The following is a 22500-nucleotide window of genomic DNA, read 5'->3' as shown; positions in this document are numbered from 1 at the left end:
AAATGATTTACCTAAAATGTCTGTGAACAACAGGAAAGACCTAATTTTATTTTGCATATTTGCATATTTCCTTCATACAATCTTTCATATCTAATTTTAATTTTTACTGAGATTTTCAATTGCATCATTTTAACAAGAAATTATTCCCATGACATTTGCTATAGATTTATTAATTAGTATAACCCAATTCCTCATTCATTTTTGTATTTTTCCCTTTTTTTTTATCTGCATATATATATATATATATATATATATGAAAAAAAGAACTGAATATGAATTATCAATCTCAGGATTACATCAACATTACATCATTATTCTTACTGTGTAGCTATTCACTCTTATTCTGACTTTTCATAACATACCTGTGTACTAACCTGTAAAAACAGAGCAAAAGTAGTACCAAGAGAAGGAGAGAACCGCACTTGTTTCTTTACTTCAAGGTTCTTCACAGATCTTGAGATTTCTTGCAGCTTTTCCAGCCAGTTTTCCATATTCACCAGGAAAGCTACTCCATTCTCATACAGTTGTCCTAGCCTTAAGTCCACCCACTGGTTGCGGAACTCATTGGCTGTGGTAGGACTACTGGAGGAGGAAGTACCGGATGAGCAGGTAGAGGTGGAGAAGGAAGGGGCAGTAGTGGCACTTGCATCACTTGTTTGCATGACTTTACACTCATCTGGCTGCTGAACCTTTTGCTTTCCATTTATTAAAGGAAGTTCTGGCTTTCTCGATTGGAGCTCACAAGTTGGAAGGGTATTTATGAACTTCCCCGATGCCTCAAGAGCCTTGGTCATGGATATCATGGCTGACTGCTTACCATCCTTGACTTCCAACTTACAGATATTGATGATATACCAAAAGTAAATAGTGTAGAGATCTGTGTGTGGGCCCACATCAGCAAATGTTTCCTGGAATACAGCTTTTGAGTCTTCTGTGCTCATGCGAATGATTTGTGCTTTTGCTGGGTTTGCACCTTTGCCATATTCCATGACTGTTCTTATGGAACTTTCCTTGTATTTGGTCTCCTCCTTGAATAATGCAGCTACACTGAGTAACAAATTTTGGATGAGATTTTGTTTTTTGATGTCACTGATTACATCCTGTGGAACATGTCCCTTTATAGCAGCCTCTATGCATGGTCTCAGGCACTCAACAAACCCACTCATTTCTCTCAAGTTATTTTCTAGTGCAAGTTGTGAGCTAATATACTGTGTAAAATGAAGTAGAAAAACTGAAGCAAGACCACTGTCATCTTCAATACACTTGGTGAAAGAGGAGATCTTTTCCATCAGTTCTGAATAAGAGAAGCTGGACTTAATATCTATGAGACCTTTCTCCAAGTCTGACAGAGATCCACTAGCATCTCCAAAGTCTCCTGATATGGTTTTGGCATACGCAGAAATTTTAATCCTACAGCTGAAAATATCAAACTTATCCAGGATTCTTCCAAATGGATCAGACTGATGGATTGCTCTACATGATATCATACCAGTCACAACACTGGAATTTTTACAGCCACTATCATATTTACCCTCATTCAGATTGTTTTTGTTATAGAATTCTCTCTGAGATTCATTGTAAGAGCCTAAATTTGGCATTTCTTCATCACTTGACCAATCATCCTCCAATCCTGATGAAAGCACATGTTTCTCATCTTCAGTAACATTTGAGTGACTACTTACAATGCAATCTGGGATGTAATTGGTTCCCGTGTCATTATGTTCTTCATGTCTCACCTTAAATAACTCATATCTCTTGGTTTCCATCTGCTCATCAAGGTGCATTTGGTGTATACCTTGAGACCCATGACCTTTACATCCATCTTTTACAGTCTGGGCATTTTTTGTACTTGGCATCCTCCTTTGCTCTTTAGTCTTTAACAGTTTCAGCAGCAGGGAGTATTTGCTCAAGCCAGATGAAGAACTGGGTAAGCATGTTTCAACTATTGAAATACCAGGTTCCTTCAGTTCATTCATTGGTGTAACTGAGTGAAGTCCTGAAGTGAGAACTTGTGATTGAATAATATGATCATCATAGAGGTCATCTTTATAGCTGATGAGATCACCAGGCTGGGCAGCATAAGGTCTTGAGGTGTGACTGTGGACTCTAGGGCCTTGTGCCTTCAGACCATTGGATTCAATACAATTCTGTGAGTCCCCTTCAGAAGTCATCCTAATTCTTTGTTACTTTCTTGAAGAGAGAAAAAACAATGGAATAAGGGAATGTGGCAACTATAAAAAACAAAATGCACAATCTGATATACTACATATATTCTGCAAGTACATCTATATCTGTATCTAGATAGACAGATAGATAGATAGATAGATAGATAGGTAAAGTTTTGATAGATTTATAGATATATGAGATGTTTCATGCAATAACCTACTCTACCAATAACAAACAAACAGACAAGTAAAATGTGATATTAAATTTACATCTTGGATCACAGAGATCAATTTTGTAATATATAAATGGGTAATAGTTGAATCAAATAAATGTGATAGACATCTAAAGTCATATAGCAATATGGTAAAGTATTGTGGCAAAAAGGGGTAAAAAGTGTTAACGATTAGGTTAAAGAGTGTTAAATGTCAAAGGTTATAGTGTTATAGAATAGTATGATAGGGAAAAGGGTAAAGAGGGTGCAGCAAATGAAGTAAATCAGAGATTAGTAAAGGAAAGGGTTAAAGGCACAGGGGGATTGGATGAAGTGGAGTGTATCTAGAGATGGGGAAGCTATAATAACATTATTTAAAGAAAACTGACAAAAGAGTGATTATGAAATGACCAATGGGTAATACGGGTAGAGATGGCTGTTGGAGAAGTAGCAGAAGAATCTAGGCGAAAGCTTACGATCAGAAACTAATATGTAAAAAGTCTCACATATTGTAAGAGCACTGCTAATTAATATTCCTTTATCAAATTCTTAATATTACTACTGTAATTACCCATAATGATTCATTAATACATATCAATTAAAGTACTAATTTGCAAAATCAAAATCTGCATATTCTTTATTTGTATCTTAATGAGCCATTTCTAGTTTTAGAATTAATACATTAATATATCCAACCATAATTATCAATGTATTAATCATTATCCATACTGAAAAATATTAATTCCAGCAACTATTGGAAATCAACTGAATCATTTACATTGAACTTCTTTTTGCATACAAAAGATAATAATTGACCTCTTACTACCATCATCATTGTGGAGCTAATACTGATGGGGGCACATAGCCGCATCCATCCTTCATTTCCACCTAGGAGGGTCCCTCATGGCAAGCATGCAGGGACTTGGCCCATCTTGAGCTTATTACAAAAGGCATCAATACAAGACTCCAAGGTGCAAGATAATGTCCAGGTTTCACTGCCGTATAGTAAAACTGGAATTATTAGGGCCTTGAGGATGCATAGCTTGGTCCTCCTTCACAGGTACCTGCATCTCCAAATTCTCTTGTTCAGAGTTCATGACCTCTGCTGCTAGACCATTCTGTCTGCTGAATTGCTGGTCTGACAGCCCTGAGCTATGAACTACACTACCAAGGTATGTAAAGCTCTTTGTAATTTCTTTGTCCTCACTGTAAGCACATGCCAACCAAGCAGGTTCTCCTAGCAAGTCCCCAAAGTCCTGGATCTTGGTCTTGGTCCAGGAGACTTCTAGACCCAAGGGCTTTGCTTCCTTGCTAAATGCATCCCGAACCACCACTAAGGTTTCCAAAGCTTCAGATAGAATGGCTACATCATCAGCAAAGTCAAGGTCAGTAACCTTGATATTCCCCAGAGTTGCTCCACAATGACTTTAAACAGTAGCTCTGCCCAGTATCCAGTCCATGCTAGTGTTGATAATTACAGATACTATAATTACAGATAATAGAACATTATCAACATGTTTATCTGAATAGTACAAATAATAGATATCAGCAGGACGACAGAGTCCTATGGTGGTTTGCACAAATGATCTTGTATTCAATTTTTTAAAAGAAATTTAACTTATTTATTTGTTGAAAATATTCTGGCACATCAATATCAATATCTAAGGTTATTAGCAGCATATTCAAAATATCGTAATAATGCAGGCATGGGGTTAATGGTTCCAACACAAATATGCAAGAGATTAAAGGCCATATAGCACAATGGTAAAGTATCATGCCAAAAAGGCAAAACATATGTTAGCGATTAGGTCATAATGTGTTACATGTCAAAGGTTTTAGTTTTGTATGTTAGTATGGTCGTGAAAAGGGTAAAAAGATGAGAGCAAATGGAGTAGTTCTGCGTCTGTCTCTCAAGACCCCCACGGCAATGAGCAAGGGATTGGGTGGTTTTGAAGAGAAAAAAATAAATATATTAATTGATTAAAAATAATAATTAAGCGTGTGTGACCAAGTAGGATTATATACTCTATGAACCCTATTGGCAAAATGTCAATGCTCTTATCCATGCAAGTTGTTCACTATTTCATACTTTAAATTTCGCAGTGTAAATAACTCAGTCCCTAATGTCACAATTGCCTACTTTTTCTGTCAATAGTTTCCTGGGCAGGTAGTAGTACTTCCGAAACAATTCGCCGCAGTATATAAGAATAAGCTTTTTGCACTTTCGAATAGTCATGCGAGCGTGTGGGGTGTAGACGAGATAACCGATTGTCAATAGTGTCGCAGATCAAATTCTGATTTTAGCGCATTAAACAAATGTTTTCTAGAACTTACCTTCTAAATATCATTCCTGATTCAGAATACCTATAGACACTGTATTCACATAAAAGGCACGCATGTAACACAAACCTCATACAGTTTTAATCTCATGCTGATACGAGGCGATAGCTGCCGAGCCATTTCCTTATCAGTAAGTTAACATGTCGCACTTTCTAGACAATTTCGATAATTTAGCGGTTATGTTTCTACTTCCTCATACTTGCGAATAAGGGACACGTGTTGCCGATGTGGAAAGTTTTGTTAAAAGCAGATGTGCAATCAAGTTCAGAGTAGTCACAGTCGTTTTTAAATAATTTATATACAATTTCGAGACATTTACACGACAGCTGGAAACACTTAATTCACTGGGAATAATAATAGTAGATGGTTAATTGAGACAAATATATGTGCTAGACATCTATAGTCATATTGCACTATGTTAAAGTATTTTGGTGAAGAGGGTAAATGAGTTAACGATTAGTATGAGTGTTAAATATCATAGGTTATATAGTGTTATAGGATAGTATGGTAGGGAAAAGGGTAAAGAAGGGGTGCAAATGATGTAAATCGGATGTTAATAAAAGAAAGGGTTAAGGGTATAGGACGATTGGATGGAATGGGGTGTTTCTTGTTGGGGGAAGTTATAGCAACATTGCCCTAAGGAAAACTGGTAAAATTGTTACGAAATAACGTGTAATACGGGTAGAGATGGCTATTGGAGAAGTTGCAGGAAAAGTCTAGGGAAGAGAAAAGGGACTGGGAAAGGTGGTGAAGTATCTGGGAGAGCGCCAGGAGGGGAGGAATCCGGAGAACAACACTGTCTCCCAGTTGGGAAAGGTAAGGATAATGGAGAACGAAAAGGAATTGGTGCACATGGGAGATAGTGCGGTTTGTTGTGGAAGAGGAGGAGGAAGAGGTAGGGGGAACTTGTGGGGGATGGATTTTTTTTTTTTTTTTTGTCGTCTTGTCTTGAAGGTTTCTGTAGGGGATTTGAGTAGGGAGGTCTGAAAAAAGACCTTTATGAGAATAAGGGATAAATGTTCAAGTAGTGGAAAGGACGTAGAGGGCGAAGATGGAGTAGAAAGTTTGTCTGATACGACGCGTAAAGTGAGGGAGAGGAAGGGTTAGTATAGTAGTACATATTGAAGTATTTGGATTTTGAATGGAAAAGGGATTTGACGGGGATAGGGAGTAGAGTTTGGATGTTGCAGGGTAGAGAGAAGAGATGCTGGGGGAGATGTAGAAACACTGGAGATGGGGGAAGGGGCACAGTGCGAAGAACGGTTTAGGAATAGAGAAACTGTCGTCGTGCTTTCTATGTAGCCTCATGTAGTGAGGACTAGTATGAATCTGAGAACTACCTCACATTCGAGCTTATAGGCAGGGCAGCTCCTATAAAACAAGTTATGGGAGTCATCACAGTTGGCAGATGTACGTGACTCAGCAGGGCAATTTGAACGGCCATGACCAGGTTGGGCACAGAGGGCAACGGGCGACTGTTTGGCTGGGTGGCCAAATCGCCAGCATTTGGCATTGACGAGGGGGGGGGGGTCAATATGGTCGGACAGGCCATTAATATAAACATCTGGGTCATGTCTACGGAAGCTAATCTTTACAGTGACTTACGATGGCCTCTGGGAGGAATAGTGTAACACTGTACTGCCACTGCATCATATTCAGCAAGGCAGGTAAGGTAATTCACAATCTAACCAGTTGTCATGGGACAATCAGTTGGGGAAATGGAAATAGTTCCAGTACAAGTATCTACAGGCAAGGTTCGACAGGAATGGGTTTGCCGGCAAGGTCAGTTAGGGTATGAATTCTGATGTAATCTAGTCGTGAACGATCAGAGCTACTGCATGAATCCAATGAGGAAAAGTAAAATTATATTCAAGTTCACGGAGTTCTCTTCTGCTTAAGTTTTCAGGTGTGTACCTAGAAACAATTGTTGTACTTTGGCAAGTCCTTCAGTTGGCATAGATTTTTTCCCGTGTGCTGTGGCGATTCCTTCAATTCATAGGTCGTGCATAGATGGCCAATTAGCATCTCCTGTGCTTCCTTGAATCTCACATCACAGTTCACGTGTTGAAAATAAACCTTTCTGTCCAAGTTTTGCCACTAATTTTGAAGTATACAAGTCATTATACAAAACCTTTACAATAGGACTGTTGCTATAGGATTGTTAACCAAAGGTTTATTTTTACCACACATTTCTATTCATATTAAGCGAGTACACAACCCCTACCATATGCAAGCACCCCTTATAGGTAAATTAAAGCAAGATCTACACATCCAACGTTTATTTTAGTACAGGCGTTGGGGTTTTCCCATGGTAGATTTAATATGGAGGGATCGCACGTTCTGCCAGTGCTTCTTCAGCAGTGAAACCAAGAAGTTCATGGCTAGGTAAACGTTCTGCACTAGTTCATCTGAAGCCATCTCAACGTGGCCAATGGCAACAGAAAGGCACAAGACCTGAGGGGAAAAGGTAGGGTATCATTATTTCCTTGACCTAGATATTGGATACAAATGAATTAATTCCTAGTAATCAGATTAAAGTGTTCAACATACAATTTCTGGTAATACATGCTAAAAACATCATGTAAAATTGTTTTCAAGAAATTACAACTTAAATGTATTTTACCTTCTTCATCTGGAACTTAATGGTGGCCTTGATCTCATTGCACTTGTCTGTCAGCTTCTCAGAATGAGTGCACATGGTAGGGAACTTGCCAGCCTTGTTGAGACCAGGGCCTAACAGACGAGGAATCTGCTTGATAAGGGCATCGGAGGCAATGAAGGCATCATACTTCTTAGCTGTCAGGTGGGGTGGGGGGAAAAAAAAAAAAAAAAAAAAAAAAAATCAAAAGATTAATGCCAGAAGATACAGGTTTAAAAAAAAAACGTATAAAGCAAGTTTCAGAGTGAGCTGAGTAAAATCTTCATGCAGGTATCAGGTCTATGGAAATCAATTCATCATTGTAACATTCACTATTAGGGTTTCAAAATAATTGCCTAGAGGGGGAAAAAATTCAAAAAGTAATGTACTTAACCCCCCCGAGAACTAAGTTTGCAAAAAAATGCAGAGTCTATACTGGAAAAAGTGGCAATATATTACTGAACTGTACTTAAAAATATGAAATTACTTTATTCAATACTTTAAGTATACTGACAAAGCCACTGGTAAAGGTTGCAGCGATTACCACTGCCTTGCATTCATTTTAACACTGATATCCATACTCTACCCTTATTGGTAACCTCATTTAAAATTATGTTTCATAATCCACAAAATATTTCTCCCAACTTACTTGATACAGGTATCAAGTTATTTTTTAAAGCAGGGAAATGTTAGTTCCAAGTTGCAAGGCAAAATTGACCATAATAATTGAAGTATAAAAGTTATGGCAAAAATTCAGGCTCTTCATAGGAGTATATTAGTACAGGGATTTGGATATCACACCAATCAGTGCCAAGGCAATCATAGCTGAAAACACCCTTCAAACAAATCTGCACAAATATGCAATGTGAAAGGAATGCTTACCCAATTTCTTGACAAGCTTCTTGTCCTTGTTCAGCTTCTTGAGGTCATCAGCAGACATGCAGGGAATGTTGTTCTCCTTAGCCTCGTCAATGTGCATCTGGTCACCAAGGACACAGATCTTCATGGTGGGCTTAGGGATGTGCTTCAACCTGTGCAGCAGATAAACTACATAAACTCACAATACAGAGCCAAAACTACTACAGTACATTAATCAAATGCCACTATAGCGTGAAATTTACAGTTCACTGTCTATCCACGTCAAGTAAAAGTAATTATCACTTTAGTCTACCAATGTTCTAGTGGGTAACTTGTTGAAATCTGTGGTTTTGTCTACCACCACCAATAACCTTGCCAAACATGATTAATGTTACCAAGAGCAATGCACAGAGGGAAAAGCCATAGCGCACAAGAAACAAGTCAAACAGGTACAGCTACTGTGGCTTCATATTTATTGTGAAGTGGCAAAAATATCCACAACACCCTCACATAACCAATTCTTAATGTCCATTTTCTCAAAGTTAGCACAAGGTGCTAATAAAAGGAGGTGCAAAGGGGGGGGAGGGTTGCCCCACCATCTAAGAAAAAAAAAAAAAAAAGTTAGGAAATGTTAGGTTTAAGTTCTGGGGTTCACATGATACCCTGGTTTTGAGACTTCTGGGAGGGCACATTCCTCTTGGTAGCAAATTACTAAAAAAAAACTCTTAGGAAAGAAATCTACACTAACCAGCCCTTGATATTTGCAACTTCATGAAACTCGAGTGAGCAAAAAATTAGCATTACTGCAACGAGACAAAACCCTTACCTAAGCCTCGTCTCAGCAGCCTAACAGGGCACATACACCAGAAAAGGCTAACGGCAAGTTGCCTCGCCTCCCCATAGTTTTAAGACCTTGGGTAAAGGTCCGCCAAGACCTTTGAGCCTTGGCTACCTGTACCTCGCCTGGGCCATGAACACTGCCTTTTTCAAGTTTAGAGTAGTGGATAAGTTTGTTGTTGTTGATTGGGGGGGGGGGGATGCAAGAACATAAGTAGAACTTCATTTTCCCTGAAATTGGACATTCTCAGGTTCTCGCTACTGATGGGAGATCTTGTGAAACATCTGCAGATATTTTCCAAGCACCTCCCACCCCACATTGAAAAATCCCGAACAACCCAAAACCTAGTTCCACCTCTGACATGACGGTTCTTTGGCCGAGATCAACATCGAAAACCGATTGATCCGCAGGTGGAGGTCAGGTCAACGACTTACTTCACAGTGCCACTGAAACGCTTGTCCTTCTGGGGGTCATAGTTCTTGAGGCCGATCTGGAGCTCGACCGTTTCGCGGAAGTTGCGCTTCTTGTCCTTGGCGCCCTGGAGGACGCCGTTAATGCACTCGTACAAGGTGTCCCTTGTCACCTTGCTGTGGGGGAGAGAGAGGTCCCATTAGGGGCGCCTGAGGGGTCGCGGAAGGCCGACGAAAGTATCGGGGTCAGTTTTCAAGCTTGTGCATCATGAACATCTGAAGCTAATACATGCCATCATGTTGAGTCCCACGTGTCGCACTAAAAATACCACATTTCACACGAAAATACGTGCTTTAATGTTGTGCATGACAACATATACTTTAACTAACAATATATACTCATTTCACATAGAATAAAAGATAAACGACAAGAAATTAAGAAAATATCACGAGCCATACCTTGACATGGTGCTTCTTGTCCGGTCTCCACGATGAGAAAGGAAGACAAGTGAAGCGGACGAAGCGTAGTGGATGAGGTCGTCATGTTCGCGTCCATAAATTCTCGGTGTTGAGAGAAAAGTATTCATTTTTCAGTCTAATGTCTGCGTTATAAGACATGTTAAAAACCTTATTTGTTTACCTGTTTACAAAATCAAATATCGAGAGAACATTTACGTAGTTTTGAAAGGGAGTCTTGATATTTAGATTTTATCAGTTTACTCTCAGCTGCCTCTTTCATTGTGTTATTTTCGGGATTTAGGTATTATTAATCATCATGATGTGTCACCAACTCATGTAGTTGGGCTTCATTGCTGATTAGTTCTTGGATAAATTGGTATTAGAGGATTTTTTTCCGATTCTAAATATTTTGCAATTGCTTTCACGAATCAAGTGGCTGGATTGTATGTTTCTTATACTTATGAATTATTTCTTTTATGCATCACCAGTTCATATATAGATACAGTGATAGAAAAATTTATTTCACTTTATATCTTGCCCACAAATGTTTTTTTTTTCCTTCCTTCCCTGTAATATTTTAACCGCACACATATTGTCTACACATAAACACATGCATACATACACACACACACACTTACACACATGCCTACACACACACACACACACACACACACACACACACACACACACACACACACACACACACACACACACACACACACACACACACACACACTCACACACTCACACACTCACACACTCACACACTCACACGCACACACACACACACACACACACACACACACACACACACACACACACACACACACACACACACACACACACACACATATATATATATATATATATATATATATATATATATATATATATATATGTATATATATGTATATATTTATAATATATATATATATATATATATATATATATTTATATACATATATATACATATATGTAATATAATATATATATACATATATATATATATATATATATATATATATATATATATATATATATATTTATATATATATGTATGTATGTATATAAAGTGAACCCTCGTCTTTCGCGGGGGTTACGTTCCAAAAAGAACCCGTGATAGGCGAAATCCGTGAAGTAGTAACCTTTATTTTTTTACAAGTATTATACAGTGAAATACTCTACAATACATTGAAACCAAAGAACAAAACCTTTTTACAGGCCCAAGCATTTGTTTAACAAATAAAAGTACTGTATAAACTACTGTGCTGTAAAATAATAATTTTAATCATTAATACGAGCTGAAGGCTTCATGGGTTTTAGAGAAAATTTGCAAACTTAGATTTGGAAAGCTGTATTACGTATATGTACATATTAAACCGTTACGTTACTGACACACAGGTAGAAAAGAAGCGAGACTGTTTAGCCAATCAGAATGCAGAAAACAATGCACAATGCAAATCTGTGAAGCAGCGAGAACGCGAAAGGTGAACCGCGTTATAGCGAGGGTTCACTGTATATGTATACATAATTATGTACGTATATATATATATATATATATATATATATATATATATATATATATATATATATATATATGTGTGTGTGTGTGTGTGTGTGTGTGTCTCTCTCTCTCTCTCTCTCTCTCTCTCTCTCTCTCTCTCTCTCTCTCTCTCTCTCTCTCTCTCTCTCTCTCTCTCTCTCTCTCTCTCTCTCTCTCTCTCTCTCTCTCTCTCTCTCTCTCTCTCTCTCTCTCTCTCTCTCTCTCTCTCTCTCTCTCTCTCTCTCTCTCTGTCTGTCTGTCTGTCTGTCTGTCTGTCTCTCCTCGCCCTCTCCTTCCCCCTCTCTCCTTCCTCTCTCTCCTTCCCCTCCCTCTCTCTCTCTCCCCCTCTCCCACTTCTCTCTCTCCCCCCCCCCCCTCTCTCTCTCTCTCTCTCTCTCTCTCTCTCTCTCTCTCTCGCTCTCTCACTCCCCCTCCCTCTCTCTCTCTCTCTCTCTCTCTCTCTCGCTCTCCCTCTCCTTCCTCTCTCTCTCTCTCTCTCTCTCTCTCTCTCTCTCTCTCTCTCTCTCTCTCTCTCTCTCTCTCTCTCTCTCTCTCTCTCTCTCTCTCTCTCTCTCTCTCTCTCTCTCTCTCTCTCTCTCTCTCTCTCTCTCTCCTCTCTCTCTCTCATCTCTCTCTCTCTCTCTCTCTCTCCTCTCTCTCCTCTCTCTCTCTCATCTCTCTCTCTCTCTCTCTCCTCTCTCTCTCTCCCCCCCCCTCCCCTCTCTCCGAGCACAGTATTTTTTCGAAATATCTTTTATTGGACAAGTTGTGTAAAATGCATAATTATATTTAAAGTCCATAATCTCAATAAGCATGCATTAATATATAAAGAAAAAATAAACATTTATATTCCAAACGCAAGCACAACATTTTTCGTCCGAATTCCTGTAATAATCACGCAACCATAAAGTTTATAATATACGATTCTTACTCAACAAATGTGTGTATATGTATTTTCAGAATAATATAAAAGCGAGAGAAAAATCATAATTTAAGAGATAAAGACTTATATAAACTAATTTCACAAGGAAAAAAAATCAGACTAAATGTTTCGCCAATAGAATCGAACAGTAAACAAGGGAACCACATGGGGTGATAGGTCCTTCCCTTCCCATTTCGACGTGATATAAAAAATGTCGATTATAAAGAATATAAAAGTGTTGTCGAGGAATCCGGATCATCATATGAGGGAGACAAAGCATGATATCCATAAAGGTCTGTAATTTATTTTTAAAATCACGTATGAAGAGTTACATGATGTAGATTTTGATTTTGTTTTCACCAAAAAGTATACAATAAAGTAATTTTATATAATGGATCCACATCTACTTTGGTATTCGTCAACTTAGATTGATGTCTTTTAACCAAGTAAATCATATTAGTTGGCAGAACTAGTAAATAATCATAGTGTGATGGCCGAAATCCCAGATGATTTTGCACAATCTTACAGCAAATTAAGAGCGAGATCTATTTACCTTGTCATAACATCGCACATGCAGGTGCATTACATACACCTATCTAGGCTTTAGCTTACTAGTCAGATGTGGTGGGGGTCTTGCATTCCAGTTTGTGGTGAAGCAGGCCAGACTTGAGTATTTTTCTTGTTCGGGGAATATTACATATTTTTTGCGCGTAGAAAACATGTTTGTCTATATTTGCGTGGAAATTTGACTATACTTTTTTGAATACCCATCATAAAGATAGAGTTGCTATTGTAACAGGGGTTATCAATATTGTATTAGGACTCAGTTGTTGCCAGAACTGAGCCTTTGTGGAAATCGTGTAATGCTTTGCATGAGATCCGTGGCGTAGTAGAATTATATGCATTCTTGGTTAGTGCATTAACATTCACATTCACTTTCATATTTTAAATTTGTGACTGAATTCCACAATTTATTGTTCACTGACAATATGACGTCTTGTTAAATCATAGCAGACTAAACCTAATGATGGGATGATGTTTTGCCATATCCATGGTGGAGCCCACTATAAATTTTGTGTGCTAATCAGTTGAACAATTTATTTGGCTTACATTGGGAATTAGGGTATCAGGGGTGATACCCTAATTCCCAGTGCCTGGCAATACCAGATGCATATGTAGACACTACGTATATCTGTTGGAAAATCCTGCCAGCTTTTGACCGGCCCATCCACAGTTGTGACAGGCCTTCCACAGTTATGACAAATAGAATTGTTTAAACTTTCTGCAGTTGGCCATGGTCATGGTGAACAGGACTTTAGGAGATAATGACCCAACCAGAAGTTTACTAAAAACCAACTTGCTTTTTAAACAGCAGTCTGAATCTTTTAAGCTTCACTAGTTGATTTTACTTGTATAGCCATTTACTATCACTGGGTAGTTCAAATGTCAAATGCTTTGCAAGCAAAGATAAAACTGTAAATAACTGGTTTAGTTTGACCCACAGGCCATTAATAAATACCATCTATTATATGAAAAAAAAGTAGTGCACAGAAGGTTCCACAAATGTTAGGTACCAGTAAGTTGATTAGTAGGATGTATGTAACATTAAGATTATTACATTCTTATTAACAATACTATTAGAAATATGATTATAAAAGAATCTTCCTGAAATTCAAGATAAAAGCTGAAGCAGGTAGGTCTAGTAATTGACTGCTTGATGACTAAGTACTTGTGGAGCCATGTATGTGTAAACAAAATTAATGAAATAGAATCATTGTGGATATGACACGTCTGTCACATCATTCGTGCACGGGGAGTTCAGTGGGGTGATATTCTTTTCTTGATCATCAATTTACTTTTCTTTTTTCTTTTTGTTATTCATGTAATAATTTGTTATTATGATTTTTTTCTCTTTACTTATTTGTTGTTATATCTGGTCATCTTTACTCATCTTTATCATGTGCCTCTTACTGCCTCCCACAGTGCAGAGAAACTACGACCCAACCCTCCATCCTTTTGAAGCTGCACGAGAATACAAGCTTGCTGTCAATGCTGTGAAATTAGAGCGTGTGTTCGCAAAGCCCTTTGTGAGCAGTCTAACACACTCTGATGCCTTGAGTGCCATATGTCGACATCCATCCCAGCTATCGTCTGTGTTTACTGGCACAGTTGAAGGCGAGGTAAAGAGTGGATAAGCATGGCCATTGGGAGTTGGAAGAGATTGTAATATATATACATATTTGTAATATATATACTTATTTATGTGTGCGTGTGTGTGTGCGTGTGCATGTGCGTGTGCGTGTGCGTGTGCGTGTGCGTGTGCGTGTGCGTGTGCGTGTGCGTGTGCGTGTGCGTGTGCGTGTGCGTGTGCGTGTGCGTGTGCGTGTGCGTGTGCGTGTGCGTGTGCGTGTGCGTGTGTGTGTGTGTGTGTGTGTGTGTGTGTGTGTGTGTGTGTGTGTGTGTGTGTGTGCGTGCATGCATGCATGTGCACGTGTGTGCATGTGTGTGTGTGAGCATGTCCACATGTTTATATGTATATACATGTACATGTATGTAAATGTTTGCATATGTGTTTGTTTCAATTTATTTATCTACTTTTATTTGGCATTTGTATATTGTTCATCTGGAAGTGAAATACTGCATGGTTCAGAGTGCAGTGAAACATGTTGTCAAAGTTCAGAAACCAGATTAATTCTTTTTCATTCCACAGTTGATGCTATGGGACCTTCCCCAAAAGAAGTCAAAATGGTCTGTCCAAGCACACAATGGTCATCTTGGGGCCATTGTGACAGCACCAGATGGGGGCTCCTTCTTCACAGTGGGCAATGACAAGACCATAAAGCGCTGGTCACTAGAAAAGACACTGGAGAACTCTGATTTACCTGTTGATACCTGGATGAGTGAAGTAAGTGAGGGTAATTGAAAGTGCATGCATAGGGTGTCCGAGTCTAAGAGAGGGCTGTAGTGTATTTTTCCCAGTAAGTTATAATTACCAACTTGTTAGTGAGAAAGGAACAAATAGTTATTAGATTGGTGACATGGATCATGGAAGAAACTACAGATTAGTTGTAAGCTATGAGTATTATTTAACTTCTTTCTTACTGCATCACAAATTTATGTTTTCAGATATGGATTTAGCCTCATTACAACTAGAACTTTGATAAAGTAGCAAAAATAAACTCTGATGGGCTATTTGTTTAGCTTCTGGTACTCTAAACAGTTTCATAGCATGAGTTAGGTAGGAGAGCACAGTATTGGCTTGACTAGTTGACTAGCAACTTGTGTCATAACTATTTTTATTCATGACCACTAGTTGGTGATGTTGATGGCAAAGTGTCTTGTGTAAAGCCAGCTTTAAGTTAGCAGTGCAAACTGGTAGGTTGCTTGGGAATAATATTTGTACATTATTTGGAACTCCCCAGTTTGTTACTTTTTTCATATTCATTTATTGCTTAATATGTTATGTATCAGTGTGTTTGGATGTTTATAATACCTTTCTGATATATATGATGGCTGCATTTTCTCTTCCAGACAGTCATCACAGGCATATCACACCACCGATACAACAATGAATTCATCACATGTGGAGAAAGGGTCTTTCTGTGGGATGCTACCATGAAGGCTCCTAAATTCTCTTATGACTGGAACACAGGAGCCCATGGCAGTAACGCCAGTGTGGTCTGCGTCAAGTTCAATGACATCGAGACCTCATTGTTCGGTAAGAAAAATGGGATGAATACTCATTATACATATTGTAGGTTTATTGGTGTTCAAGGTGTCTTTGTCAGTGCAATCAAATCTTACTCGTATATACATCCAACCCGATGCACTCAGACATATTGTATTGTAACAAAACATACAATATAGGAAGACTATCCTACAGAGAGATGGGAAGGTTTGAATTAGGACAGTCAAAGCTAAAGAATTGCTAATACATTTAGCCCCCCCCCCCCACACACACACACACATACACATATTAAGCTACTGCCTATCAAATACTTACTAGGTTCTATCTGGGTTTGCAATAACTTCACTGATAAGATTAACACAAAAATGAGACTGCAATTTTTAAAAAATATGGCATGTTATGCAGTTTTTAAGACAGAATTATTATATGTATTGTATCAGGGGAAGTGGGAAGCCTTACTACCTACTATTGGTAGGTTCATATAATGGAAAACATGGACTTTCTGCTTTGACGACTTCAGGATTATCATCAGGAACTATAGATTGGTACACAATAAATAAAAGAAAAAGAAAAAAAGATATGGGACCAAATTGTTTTTGATAATGTTATTGCAAAGCTTCCCTTCCCACTTTTGAAAGGATTCCCTTAATTATTGTTATATAATGCATCTTAATCCCTTGGATCTGGCTGAATAAATGATCCATATGTAGATTTGTAAAAAGAATGAATATCCAAAAAAGATATATGATTTTATTTGAGTCTAAAAGAAGTTTTCTGATGAACTTAACCCAATCACGCCGGGTGTCCCATATCTGAGATGCCCGAAAAAAATTAACACTCAGCGCGTCTCGCCAGTGTGACGCTGTGTCGGGCTCGCGCTCAGACTCAGCAATGGGCCGTGGCCGGTGGGCTGATAGACTCCGGGGAAGCTCCACCTGCCGATTTTTGTAGCTGCCCAGATTTTTTTATTTTGGCTAAATGTCCCCGGCATGAGTGGGTTAAGTGTCCAGATAGAATTTTTTTTTGAAGTACCCATTATCATTTACCTAATTTTACCACTTTCTTTTAACCTATTGCTGATGGGTAATCATACTGGCAAGTTTTCTTTTATGAATTTTGTTTGCACATAGATAGCTTAGCCAAATAGGAGCAAATTAATAAGCCTTTGTGACTTCACATTACTTCCCTTTTCCTGAGTTTTTGTGGAAAATGTTTTTTCCCTTGTTATTAATGCTTGTTTTGTTATTTTTATAGTTGAAATTATGATTGCTATGATTTTATTATTTGATTTTATTTGAGAGTCAAGGAAAAGGGTAAATAGGTGAGATAGGTAGAACAAGTAAATTGACTCCTTGGAGATTAATCACTTATGGAGTCATCTATGTTTAAAGATGATTAATAATAATAAGAAAAAATGCAATGGACATAGCATGTATTCTTGCTAACCTGGTATCAGTGGGTCATACTCTTCTCTGTATTGAGGTTATTATTATATATACGTTATATATATGTTTTTTTTTTTATTTTCACTGAACATGCATAATTTGATAGCTTCCAGTGACCAGGCAAACAACATCATCCTTTATGACACAAGAGGGAAGGAAGTAAAGAAGCTGAGGATGAATATGCGAGTGAATGCTCTTGCATGGAATCCCATGGAGGCTTTCATTTTGACAGCAGCCAGCGAAGATTACAAGTGAGTGGAGGGAGGGAAGGAGAGAAGGGAGGGAGGGAGGAAAGAAGGAAGGGAGGAAAGAAGGAAGGGAGGGAGGAAGGGAGGAAGGAAGGGAGGAAGGAAGGGAGGAGAGAGAAGAGGAAGGGAGGGAGGAAGGAGGAAGGAAGGAGGGAGGAAGGGAGGAGGGAAGGAAGGGAGGGAGGAAGGGAGGGAAGGAAGGAGGGAGGGAAGGAAGGAAGGAAGGGTGGGAGGAAGGGAGGGAGGGAGGGAGGAAAGAAGGAAGGGAGGGAGGAAGGGAGGAAGGAAGGGAGGGAGGAAGGGAGGAAGGGAGGGAGGAAGGGAGGAAGGAAGGGAGGAAGGAAGGGAGGAAGGAAGTGAGGGAGGAAGGGAGGAAGGAGGAAGGGAGGGAGGAAGGGAGGAAGGAAGGGAGGGAGGAGAGGAAGGAAGAGGGAGGGAGGGAGGGAGGAAGGAAGGGAGGGAGGAAGGGAGGAAGGAAGGGAGGGAGGAAGGAGGAAGGGAAGGGAGGAGGAGGGAGGGAGGAAGGAAGAAGGGAGGGAGGAAGGAAGGGGGGAGGGAGGGAGGAAGCAAGGAAGGAAGGAAGGGAGGGAGGAAAGGAAGGGAGGAAGGAAGGGAGTGAGGAAGGGAGTGAGGAAGGGAGTGAGGAAGAGAGAGAGGAAGGGAGGAAGGGAGGAAGGGAGGGAGAGAGGAAGGGATGAAAGAAGGGAGGAAGGAAGGAAGGGAGGAAGGAAGGGAGGAAAGAAAGAAGGGAGGGAGGGAGGGAGGGAGGGAGGAAGGGAAGGAGGGAGGAAGGAAGGGAGGAGGGAAGGAAGGAAGGGAGGAAGGAAGGAAGGAAGTAAGGAAGGAAGGAAGGGAGGAGGGAGGAAGGAAGGAAGGAAGGGAAGGAAGGGAGGAGGAAGGAAGGGAGGGAGGGAGAGAGGAAGGGAGGAAGGAAGGAAGGAAGGAAGGGAGAGGGAGAGAGGAAGGGAGGAAAGAAGGAAGGGAGGGAGAGGAAGGAAGGAAGGGAGGGAGGAAGGAAGGGAGGGAGGGAGAGGGAGAGAGGAAGGAAGGAAGGGAGGGAGGGGGAAAGGGAGGGAGGGAGAGGAAGTGGAGGAAGAGGGAGGGAAGGGAAGGAGGGAGGAAGAGAGGGAGGGAGGGAGGGAGGAAGGGAGGGAGGGACTGAAAGGGAGGGAGGAGGAAGGGAGGGAGGAGGAGGAAGGGAGGGAGGGAGGAAGGGAGGGAGGGAGGAAGAAGGAGGAAGAGGGAGAAAGGGAGAGGGAGGGAGGAAGGGAGGGAGGGAGGAAGAAGGAGGAAGAGGGAGAAAGGGAGAGGGAAAGAGGGAGAAAGGGAGAGGGAGGGAGGAAGGGAGGGAGGGAGGAAGAAGGAGGAAGAGGGAGAAAGGGAGGAGGAGGAGGAGGAAGGGAGGGATGGAGGAAAGAGGGAGGGATGGGAGGAGAGGGAGGGAGGGAGGAGGGAGGGAGGAGGAAGGAGGAGGGAGGGAGGAAGGGAGGGAGGGAGGAAGGAGGAGGGAGGGAGGAAGGGAGGGAGGAGGGAGGAGAGGGAGGGAGGGAGGGAGGAGGAGGGAGGGAGGAGGAGGGAGGGAGGGAGGAAGGAGGAGGGAGGGAGGGACGGAGGAAGGAAGGGAAGAGGGAGGGAGGGAGGGAGGAAGGGAAGAGGAGGGAGGGAGGAGGAGGGAGGAAGGGAAGAGGAGGGAGGAGAGGGAGGAGGGAGGGAGGAAGGGAGGGAGGGAGGGAGGGAGGGAGGGAGAGGGAGGGAGGGAGGGAGGGAGGGAGGGAGGGAGGGAGGGAGGGAAAGAAGGAAGGAGGAAAGGAAGGAAGGGAGGAAAGAAGGAAGGGGAGGAAAGAAAGAAGAGGAGGAAAGAAAGAAGGGAGGAAAAGAAAGAAGGGAGGAAAAGAAAGAAGGGAGGAAAGAAAGAAGGGAGGAAAGAAAGAAGGGAGGAAAGAAAGAAGGGAGGAAAGAAAGAAGGGAGGAAAGAAAGGAAGGGAGGAAAGAAGGAAGGGAGGAAAGAAAGAAGGGAGGAAAGAAAGAAGGGAGGAAAGAAAGAAGGGAGGAAAGAAAGAAGGGAGGAAAGAAAGAAGGGAGGAAAGAAAGAAGGGAGGAAAGAAAGAAGGGAGGAAAGAAAGAAGGGAGGAAAGAAAGAAGGGAGGAAAGAAAGAAGGGAGGAAAGAAAGAAGGGAGGAAAGAAAGAAGGAGAGCGAAAGAAAGAAGGGAGGAAAGAAAGGAAGGGAGGAAGAGAAAGAAGGGAGGAAAGAAAGGAGGGAGGAAAGAAAGGAGGGAGGAAAGAAAGGAGGGAGGAAAGAAAGGAGGAAGGAAGGAAGGAAGGAAGGAAGGGAGGGAGGGAGGGAGGGAGGGAGGGAGGGAGGGAGGGAGGGAGAGGGGGGGGGAAACAGGTTGGAAGAGTGTATATTATTCTGCTTTCTAGAATGCTGTTTGAGATATTTGAAAAATGCTTATCTATTTCACTCTTATTGGTTTCTGGTCTAGTTTTCCTTTTCATGACTCATCTCATCATTTTTCAGTATTTTATCTCCTATTTTATTTTTTGACTGCCTCTTCTATATCCCTTTTTCTATGCCTCCTCTTTTCTCATAACACTTGTTTGCTTCTTCCTGGTTTCTCTTTTTTCTCCATTTCCTCTGTTTCCTTACTACCTTTTCCTTTTCTGTATTCCTCTGCCTCCTCTTTGTTTTCACTTTTTTGTTCACATTCTGTGCTTCCTTCTTATTCTCCTGCCTTCACGTCTCTTCCTCTTTTCCATTACTACTTTCATTATTGCTCCTTTTCCTCTCCTGCTTTCTTTCAATTTTTTTTCATGCACTGTCTCTTTCTTCATCTTTTCCTCTGCCTCCTTTATTTTTCCCATATCCTCTGGCTCCTCATTTTCCTTTTCCTGTTCTCTTTTCTTTCTCTTCTATCACCTTTTCTTTTCCTTTTCTTCATCTACTTTCTTTTTTAGATTAATTGAATGGTTCCTGTTATCTTTTATTGAGAATTTTTCTCTTGTCATGGTCACTTAGCACTTCAGGTATAGGTGTGTTTATAAATCATTGTTGTCTATAGAATTTGTATATTTGGTTGCAGAGAATATTCCACATGTTGCACCTGTTATTGCTTACATTATATACTGATTATTTATATATTTATTTTTTTTTCTAGTTGCTATTCCTTCGACATTAGAAACATGAATAACAAGCACCGTATAGTAGGTTTGCATGAAGGCCATACGTCAGCAGTCACTGATGTGTATTACTCTCCCACTGGCAAGGAGTTTGTCTCAGGAAGTTATGACAGGTCCATCAGAATATTCTCAACAGAAGAAGTAAGTTGACTGAGAGAGCTGTAGGTTTTTAAGGTTTTACACTGTATATGTTCTTCATATATTTTTTGGAGGGAGTTATGTATTGAGGTTATAAGTTAAATACTGGTAATTAAATCAATGGTTTTAGTATTTGATGCAAAATTTCTTTACAATGGTATAAGGAAAATGGACCTGAATTTTCCCTTACAGTAATTAACAAATGTTGCTTTTAGGGAAAGTGTCGAGATGTGTATCACACCAAGCGCATGTTCAAGGTAAATTGTGTTTTATGGACAGCTGACAACAAGTATGTCCTCTCAGGGTCCTCTGATCACAATGTGAGGATCTGGAAGTCAGTTGCAAGCGAAAAGATGGGTGTGGTAAGTAATGTAGATATTCCTGTTGTTCCAATATTGGTGTTTTTTTTGGCTTTAGAATGATGAAATTTTTTTTACATACACTTTATAATATGGACCTGTTCCTCATAAAAATTCTCACACTTGCCTCCTCTATTCTTATCTTTTACCCTTCTGTAGATGCGTGAAAGAGAACAGTCAGCCATCAATTATGCAGAGGAGCTGAAGAAGAAATACAGTTCATTCCCAGAGGTGAAGAGAATCCAGCGGCACAGGCACTTGCCTGGACACATCTATCATGCCAAGAAAGAGCATGCTGTCATCAAGGAGAGCAAGGCTATTAGGTAAGTCCCAGCATAGGGCAAACAGGGGGCAGTGTGAAGTATGAACAAGTACAGTTCATTTTAACATTTGCTAAGAATAGTATGGTGTGTGCTTATGCTTGTGAGTGAGCGTGAGAGAGATTAAGAGTGAGTAAGCGATTGTGCGTGCGTGAGAGGCTGAGTGAGTGACGTGCATGAAGGAGAACGAGTGAGTGAGTGAGTGAGTGAGTGAGTGAGTGAGTGAGTGAGTGAGTGAGTGAGTGAGTGAGTGAGTGAGTGAGTGAGTGAGTGAGTGAGTGAGAGTGAGTAAGGGAGGAGTTAGTGAGTAAGGGAGGAGTGAGTGAGTAAGGGAGGAGTGAGTGAGTGAGTGAGTGAGTGAGTGAGTGAGTGAGCGAGTGAGTGAGCGAGTGAGTGAGTGAGTGAGTGAGTGAGTGAGTGAGTGAGTGAGTGAGTGAGTGAGTGAGTGAGTGAGTGAGTGAGTGAGTGAGTGAGTGAGTGAGTGAGTGAGTGAGTGAGTGAGTGAGTGAGTGAGTGAGTGAGTGAGTGAGTGAGTGAGTGAGTGAGTGAGTGAGTGAGCGAGCGAGTGAGTGAGCGAGTGAGTGAGCGAGTGTGTGAGAATGTATGTGTGCATAGGTCTGTACGTGCACTCTGGTGAGTGTTTGTGTGAGTGTTTGTTTGTGTTTGTGTGTTTGTGTGTGTGTGTTTGTGTGTGTGTGTGTGTTTGTGTGTGTGTGTGTGTTTGTGTGTGTGTGTGTTT

At 40.6% G+C, this 22500-nt stretch overlaps 3 protein-coding genes across 5 annotated transcripts in view; 1 reads left to right on the top strand and 2 right to left on the bottom strand.

The window, feature by feature from the left end:
* LOC113823526 (uncharacterized) overlaps positions 1-4924 on the bottom strand; it is a 23628-nt gene extending 18704 nt beyond the window's left edge. Inside the window, exons 1-2 of one of the 3 annotated variants that reach the window (XM_070129063.1) lie at positions 4787-4924; positions 375-2190 (exon numbers count right to left, since the gene is read on the bottom strand). In XM_070129063.1, coding sequence (XP_069985164.1) covers positions 375-2171 — 1797 coding nt within the window. In that variant the 5' untranslated portion in view covers positions 2172-2190; positions 4787-4924. Of the gene's footprint in view, positions 1-374; positions 2191-4517; positions 4654-4711 lie in introns of those variants that run through there. The other 2 variants (XM_070129062.1, XM_070129064.1) reach the window with 2 other exon arrangements.
* Positions 4925-6981: 2057 nt separating this feature from the next.
* RpL10Ab (ribosomal protein L10Ab) lies at positions 6982-10072 on the bottom strand. The gene is made up of 5 exons (XM_027376187.2): positions 9921-10072; positions 9486-9638; positions 8238-8386; positions 7341-7513; positions 6982-7171 (listed from the first exon to the last, which is right to left on the bottom strand). Exons 1-5 carry the CDS (start codon positions 10046-10048, stop codon positions 7001-7003), a joined length of 774 nt encoding a protein of 257 aa, XP_027231988.2. The 5' UTR covers positions 10049-10072; the 3' UTR covers positions 6982-7000.
* A 2448-nt stretch (positions 10073-12520) lies between these two features.
* Positions 12521-22500, top strand: part of LOC113823522 (DDB1- and CUL4-associated factor 13) — an 11472-nt gene continuing 1492 nt past the window's right edge. Inside the window, exons 1-8 of the mRNA XM_027376186.2 lie at positions 12521-12678; positions 14369-14565; positions 15096-15290; positions 15917-16103; positions 17625-17769; positions 20923-21085; positions 21298-21444; positions 21601-21764. Coding sequence (XP_027231987.2) covers positions 12597-12678; positions 14369-14565; positions 15096-15290; positions 15917-16103; positions 17625-17769; positions 20923-21085; positions 21298-21444; positions 21601-21764 — 1280 coding nt within the window. The 5' untranslated portion in view covers positions 12521-12596. The remainder of the gene's footprint in view (positions 12679-14368; positions 14566-15095; positions 15291-15916; positions 16104-17624; positions 17770-20922; positions 21086-21297; positions 21445-21600; positions 21765-22500) is intronic.

Source organism: Penaeus vannamei, chromosome 13 (genome assembly GCF_042767895.1).
Source record: "Penaeus vannamei isolate JL-2024 chromosome 13, ASM4276789v1, whole genome shotgun sequence".
Lineage (NCBI taxonomy): Eukaryota > Metazoa > Arthropoda > Malacostraca > Decapoda > Penaeidae > Penaeus > Penaeus vannamei.
Note: the sequence above shows the minus strand (reverse complement) of the source record. Positions and strands in the feature narration are given on the sequence as shown.

Excerpts from the sequence above, each read along its gene's own strand:
- RpL10Ab (XM_027376187.2), bottom strand. The coding sequence starts at position 10,048 with ATGAATACTTTTCTCTCAACACCGAGAATTTATGGACGCGAACATGAC. Across the intron at positions 8,387-9,485 it reads CGTTTCAGTGGCACTGTGAA|GTTGAAGCACATCCCTAAGC; the intron begins GTAAGTCGTTGA and ends TCTGCTGCACAG. Across the intron at positions 7,514-8,237 it reads GAAGCTTGTCAAGAAATTGG|CTAAGAAGTATGATGCCTTC; the intron begins GTAAGCATTCCT and ends CCCACCTGACAG.